This window comes from Papilio polytes, unplaced genomic scaffold, assembly GCF_000836215.1.
Source record: "Papilio polytes unplaced genomic scaffold, Ppol_1.0 DF824493.1, whole genome shotgun sequence".
NCBI lineage: Eukaryota > Metazoa > Arthropoda > Insecta > Lepidoptera > Papilionidae > Papilio > Papilio polytes.
The window spans coordinates 981,293-988,628 of NW_013524711.1; the positions used below are offsets into that span (position 1 = coordinate 981,293).

General features: G+C 33.9%; 2 protein-coding genes across 2 annotated transcripts in view; both read left to right on the forward strand.

The window, feature by feature from the left end:
- Positions 1–3,187, forward strand: part of LOC106102425 (protein app1-like) — an 8,612-nt gene extending 5,425 nt beyond the window's left edge. The window contains exons 3-5 of the mRNA XM_013281942.1: positions 120–128; positions 1,000–1,350; positions 3,105–3,187. Coding sequence (XP_013137396.1) covers positions 120–128; positions 1,000–1,334 — 344 coding nt within the window. The 3' untranslated portion in view covers positions 1,335–1,350; positions 3,105–3,187. The remainder of the gene's footprint in view (positions 1–119; positions 129–999; positions 1,351–3,104) is intronic.
- A 1,885-nt stretch (positions 3,188–5,072) lies between these two features.
- LOC106110612 overlaps positions 5,073–7,336 on the forward strand; it is a 33,316-nt gene continuing 31,052 nt past the window's right edge. The window contains exon 1 of the mRNA XM_013292533.1: positions 5,073–5,160. Coding sequence (XP_013147987.1) covers positions 5,155–5,160 — 6 coding nt within the window. The 5' untranslated portion in view covers positions 5,073–5,154. The remainder of the gene's footprint in view (positions 5,161–7,336) is intronic.

The window sequence follows — 7,336 nt, forward strand, 5'->3', positions numbered from 1 at the left end:
GTATTTTGTTTTGTTTTTAGTGCATTTTGTTTTGTTTTTCGTGTATTTTGTTTGGAAGTCGGTTTTGTTTTTTTATTAAAAAGTTTTTGTAACACTAATGTTTACTTTTTCTGTTTCAGTGCCCAGTGGTAAGTTATATTTTTACACATAAATTATTAATTATTAATAATTAAGCCTAAAGGATGCAAAATTCAATCGGAAGATTTGAATTGTATTTTGATTGTTGGATGAAAGTTTCCGAAATGACAAGTGCCGGCATTAATGTAGGGAGCGGTTGAGACCGCCCAGGGCTCTAAAGTGAAGTGCCACATAAAGACCTCGAAGCTCAGCAAAATGGGGGGGCGTAGAATCGCACATCACTAGAGCTAAAATTGGTATTGATCGAATCACTATGACTATCCGTTATCAAAATTATAGCTTTTAGCTTTCATCTCCCAGGTGAGTCGTAAATCTGAACTGGCAGTCATAAATTAAACTGATCTGGGAGCCAGATGACTGATCTTCATCACATAGGTATATTGAGCTGATCTGCAGGTCACCAATAGAATATTTTGGTAGAGCCCGCTTTAACATCTTTGCACAAATGGGCCGGCTCGCCCGGGAAATACAACGACCAAACAGAAGACAGGCGTGAAGTGGGAGCAATTCCGCGTTACGTCTGACGAGTGTGGTGACGGAGACCAACTTTAGTCCCTTTCTTTTCCATCCTTTTTCTCACATTAGAATAGGATGGAAAGGGAACGTGGATTTGACGGTGGTGGAGACGCATAGGGAAGAGAACTATCCTGTCTATGTGCGTCTTCTCCTCCGTCTATTAAGGATAGACTATTCCAAATGTCTATGGATAGGGGTCGCTTCGCCATGTTGGCGGATTCAGGTGGCAGCTTGCCTGTTTTACCATGTGATATTAAAAAGAAAACAACATTTTTTTTATTATAATTGAATTGAAGGTTATGTAATTACGGTTAAAACAATTATTATATCAAGATTGTGATACAGGTTACGGTCTTAAAATCGGTGCGGCGTTAATTGCTGGCCTCGGCGACTGCAGTGATCCTGGTAACGCGGGAGTACCGAATGTACCAACAGTACCAAACACTCCAGCTGTACCAAACACTCCAGCTGTACCAAACACTCCAGCTGTACCGGAAACTCCGGCCGTACCATGCACTCCAAATGCACCAAATGCTCCAGCCGACGTCGTACCCAACGCTCCAGCCGATGTCGTACCCAACGCTCCAGCCCAAGTCGTACCCAACGCTCCAGCCCAAGTCGTACCCAACGCTCCAGCCCAAATCGTACCTAATGGTCCATCCGAAGTCGTACCATGGTAAACAACAGTACACAAAGGTACAATACAAACAATACAATGCAAAATTTAAACATATAACTGACTATCTGTTGCCCGCGACTTCGTCCGCGTGAAATTTGAAAGTTCAAAACTTGTTCGCCCCTTTTTTCAACCTATTACCAAAAATATTAACTTAGTAGTAATCTACGTAATAACAGAAACCTACCGATGCAAGATTCCAAATTTCTAAGCCCGGTAGCTTGTAAGCTGATTTTTACAGTTACCCTGATTGTTTGTGTTCGCGATATCTTCTAAACTATTAGTCCAATTTAAATACTGTAAAGGACAATTTTATTCTACATCAAATTCTCCTGATAATAAATGTATTTATTTGGATAAGGATTAATATTAAAACCGATAAAAGAACGCCGCAAATAGCGTGCGGTTCTTAATTCTATTTGTAAACAAAAAGTGGTTATTGTAAGAAAACCGTTAAAGAAAGATATATGCTATCGCGGACTTTTCTGTAAAACTTTTTGAGATGTACAATTCTTTCATACATCATTTTTATATACCTCTAACGGTTTAGGCAGCGTAAGCCGAGAAAAGTTAAAGTTTAGTGAATTTTTAACGCCGGCGTCCAGAAAAACACTGTTTATTAATAGTTCCTAAACATAAGTAATAATTAAATATATTACTCACAGATAAATTACCTTTCTGATGGTGAAAGAATTTTTTAAATCGGTCCAGTAGTTTTTGAGTTATTTCAATACATACAAATATACAAATCTTTCCTCTTTATAATAGTATAGATATAGACTAACAAAGTTATCGTTTCACGAATTAATACTTTTTATTTATCTCGGACAAGTCCGAGCTGATTTTGACGGGACTTTCACTAGAGAGTAGCTGATATGGACGGGCATAATAGAACTACGCTATTTTTTAATTGCGCGCTGACAAGATGACGACCGACTTCCATCTCTGGACCGATTTTGACAGGTCTTCGGATAGCAGATGCACGCGGGAATGTTTTAAAATACCTTTTTATTAATTCCGCGCTAAAGAAGTTTGCGGGCGACGGCTTGCTTATTAATATAATTCCTAAATAACAATAAACCTGAATTATAGTTTGTCTAAATAATATAGATTAGTTTGATAAATGACGCATATGAAGTATCTAATTCAATTTGTATGAAGGCAAATGCCGTACTTAATACACAGGTATCATAGTGACGAAACAAACACACATAGCGAATAATTACAAAGTATCGATATTCAGTTTAAACATTTATCGAACTCAACAAAAAAATATTATTTTCTTATTTACTAATTTGAAAGGACAATTCTAGCATTGATTATAGTGTAAAAAAATTTGCGATGACAGAAATAATAGCGAAATCCAATTCTATTACGTACGGCTGTAGTAGTAATAAATATTTATTTACTCTCCTTATTTGTAATAGTTCTGCAGGTCATTATGATTTGAGAAAACAGTGTTTTTTAATCCATAAGTTATAACTATGAATCTATCGATTCCAACTATAAGAATAAAAATCGAAAATCGATAAGATTTATAACTAATTTTTTTCTACCCATCTCTACTAAATATCAAATGAATTGTCAAACTAATCTATTTTATTTAGACACACTATAGTAGAGTTTAAATACGAACTTAATCAATTTATAATATTAGTAATTAAGTAAGGTAGAACAGTATGGTTTATATTTTTATAAAAATAACATAAAAGATCCTTTTAATCAGATAAATTAGGTTATAAAAAAATTACCTGTTTTGTTTCCTTTTTTTCAGATTCAAGGATAACACTCAAGATTTCTTCATAGTTAAATGATTTAAACAATGTTTTTAAAGTTACGACGTAATTGAAAAAGTGAAATAAATTTTTGCAAACTATTTATTTTGTCTATTTATTTAAGCACTGTTCCCATGCGACTTCATCCGCATAGAATTATAAAAATTTCATTTTATTGTTCACATTTGTCAAATTATCAATAGCAAATGTCAAAATGACACGGCATGATGTCAAACCATAGCAACCTTGCTTCCTTGATGTTGGCAGCGACTTATGGTCTCTTTCCCACATTAGGGCTTTTATCCAAAATATTTACCCCTAAGTATAACGGCGTAAAAATATATAGCCTGAAGCGTGACGTAAGTGTAGGGCTTTTTATTAAAAAAATTATTATTCAAAAATATGCTGTAATTGCTGACATCTTAGGCAACAAAGAAGTGTGTGTTTACGCTTTATTATAATAGTATAGATAAATAGTATTATACGATAGTGAAGTTCCACTCAACTTTTTCCTTTAACATGAACCTTCCCCTGACCTTTTCTTTCTAGTGTGAAGCGATGACAGAAGGAAATAGATTAATTACTATTGTATGTGGCCGATGTGGACGCCTCGGTTAAGCGAACGCCCAGGGCGCTGGACATAAAGGGGAGCACAATCTGCGAGACAGTCTCGCATCATCCTGTTTATACAAACTATAACGCGCGCTATAAAAGCTCTTAAAAATGTAGCAAAGTAGATAGGGCAGATTGATGATGATTTATAAATTATAGGTAGAAATAGATATTAAATCCTCCTTCCTTCTGATATCTTTCCAAAAAATAAAGTCTCCGTTTTGTAAGACCAAAAGTAATTTAAATACTTGAAATAATTTTAACATGAAATCTTGTAACATAATAAAATGATTTTCTTTAATATACAGCTGAGTAAATAAAACAATAATACCGATTGTTAGATTTCTTTTTCCGCGCCACAAAATTTTGACATCTGTGTCAATAACACATTTCATAGAGTATGTAACCATTTCGAGAGTAGAGAACTTTAATAATTTTATTGGAAAATTCGTGCCGAATTTTCTTGAATTTACCATTTATTACATTTTCATTAACTAACTAACTATTTTATCTTATTTTAATACTGTTATCTCATATTTTAGTTAGTATAATAGCGTCAATGTGTATATCCTAAGGCGTGTCGTAAGTATAGGGCTTTTTTTTAAAAGAGAAATTATTAAAAAATATGCTGTGATTGCTGATATCCTATATAACTAAGCGGTGTGTGTTTACGCTTATTATTTTTACGAGTAAAAAGTATAGATATACATGCAAATTGTTAGATATTTCGACACAAATGATTTCCTTTAAAATATAGATGGACGACCATACTAACAATACTTGTAAATTACTTTAAAACACACAAACTGAACTCCCAATGTGACACCGCATATATATCGAACGTTCCGTGGTGATCACTAGAAACTAGACTGAGCGCCGAGACTGTGACTGAGCCCCCGAGCTACTCTTTGCCATGTATTTTATAAAACCACCCCCCACTATATCTTCTGTTTCCTAATATTAACATTATTGTTGTTTTAAATAAAGATAATTGGTATTGATAAATAGATTAAATAACTTTTTAAGAATACAGAATATATCAAAATAGTTAAAAAGCTAACAAAATAGACTAGCTGTAGCTCGCGACTTCGCCCGACACACAGATCTCAGATAAGTTACCTTTCTAACGGTTAAAATCGGCCCAGTAGTTTTTAAGTTATACCTATAGATACAAAGATACAAAAAAAAAACAAATCTTTCCTCTTCATAACATGAGTATAGAAATAGATTAGTATCGATGAAAAATAATGTTGCATTTGAGGTTAAGGAATTTTGGAGTAAAAATAAACAATTAACTTTTTTGCAGGAACGTATTTTAATGAACAAAATACATTTTTGAATACATTGTTACTTAATTACTGAAGAGTGTGAATTATACTTGAACCGTGAATCTGAAACAGAAAATCAAATCGAAAAACGTAATCACTTATTTGCTGCATGAAGGTATTTAATAAATTTTCACCATTATGATGTTAATTAGCAATTAGTAATTGATCTCCACAAATGGACATAACCTCTCTATTTAGTAATTCATTGATTTTTGCATTCTTTGGGCTGACGGTGGTGGCTTCTGGTGATGGTTACAGAGCTAATTATAGATAAAGAATTTATTTATTTATTTATAAAGTACACCAACAGATAAGTTATAGAACAATTACATAATAACATATAAGACACAAGAATGATAACAAATCCAGTTATAGGTATACATAATTGAAAAAAAAAACTTTTTAATTTTTTATAAGCGAAGCGAAGAATTTAATTATTTATAAGCGTGTTTAATTTGAAACGAATCAAAAACGGTCATTATCATGCAAAGACATATACATTTCTACAAATCAGTGGATTGTTATTATTAGAATCTTGATTTAGTAATAATGCTAGAATTAGACACGGACAGAAATTTCAACTGATGCTGATCAGCAAATAATGTAACTTGTTAAATATACCCCCTTACAATGGATTTTATTAGTTTACGCAATTCTTATAACCTTAAATCTTTAAAGTATTTACTAGCTGTTCCCTTGCGGCTTCACCAGCATGTATTTATGAAAATTCTATTTTATTGTTTACATTTGTCAAATTATCAATAGCAAATGTCAAAATGACATCACATGACAAACCTTAGCAATCTCTCTTTCTTGATGTTGGCAGCAACTTATGGTGTCTTTCCCACATTAGGGCTTTTATCCAAAACATTGCCCCCCTAAGTTTAATGGCGTGAAAATATAGTCTACAGCATGACGTAAGTGTAGGGCTTTTATTAAAAAAATAATTATTAAAAAATATGCTGTAATTGCTGACATCTTAGGCAACAAAGAAGTGTGTTACGCTTTATTATAATAGTATAGATGATTAAATCATTTTACCTAATGGCAAGGTAATTTGGGTTTTATTATCTTGTGTGCGCATGGCACAGCTCCGACTCCAACTCGTTTAGTAACGCCAACTTGTAAACCCAAATTGAGTGCTGCTCCTAGACCACCGTGAACGATATGTCTGCCACCTGTAACAGATTCGCACATTTATACCTACTCCAATTCACTTAACAGTGATATATTGTGCCCCTGAAATTAAATGTTTCTGCCTTTTTACGCTAAGTAATTGTTAAATCGATTAATCTAAACGAAATAATTTGTATATTATTTATAGTCTGTATTAGGTATCGATTGATCTATGATGTTTATTGGCTTGATTGTCTGTGTCCACTTACTTTATTCTTTGGTTCTCGCATAGTGAAAATAAACACGATTTTATAGTATAAGTTCGTGTTAATTTTGACCCAAAATGCAAAATTGGTATCCATTATAAACCTATTGGATCATATGGCAATTGGCAATTTTGCAATCTAACAATGTCATGTGAGCGTCATATTTTGACCAATGAGGAAACGGCGACTGCACGGGTGAGTGTTGCCATTTTTATAATCTTCAAATTTCCGGAAAAAATATCACATGTAATAAAACATGTTTTATTTTACTGATTTTAAAGTTATGAGCACGATGATTTCTAAAGATTACTCGTTATTATTAATTCTGAACAAGAAATGTAAAGTTTATATCATATTAGCTTGAATAAACATAAAGCTGTAACAATTTATGAAGTGTTTATAGTTATTAGGATATATGATAGTTTAGTAGTAAGAATTTCTGAGGGTATGAAATTTTGCTGACTGGCAACTCTAAAAATGCCATAAGATCCTTGTAACCTTGGAAGTCAGTTAAAACATCACATATGGGGCGCTAGTGCGCTATGATAATTGAGATTTACTTATGCCTATAGGGTCACATAACCTATTGGTCTATAGTCATGTATTAAACGTAATAAATTATTTCTTACTTAATATTGGTATCTTTGGTTTTCCACCGCAGTGTGAGATTGGATGCGGCAATGCAACAGCTGGAATTGAGTCTACTGGAGGAACACTGGCAGGTACGTTCGGTGCTGGCGATGGAATGTTAGGATGTTGAGCTACTGTTGGATCTTCGTTGGGTTGATTAGGGTCGGCTCCTGGTGCTATCGATGGGCCTCCATTTGGTTGATTAGGATCGCCTCCTGGTGCTGTCGGTGGGCCTCCATTTGGTTGATTGGGGTCGGCTCCTGGTGTCGTCGACGAGCC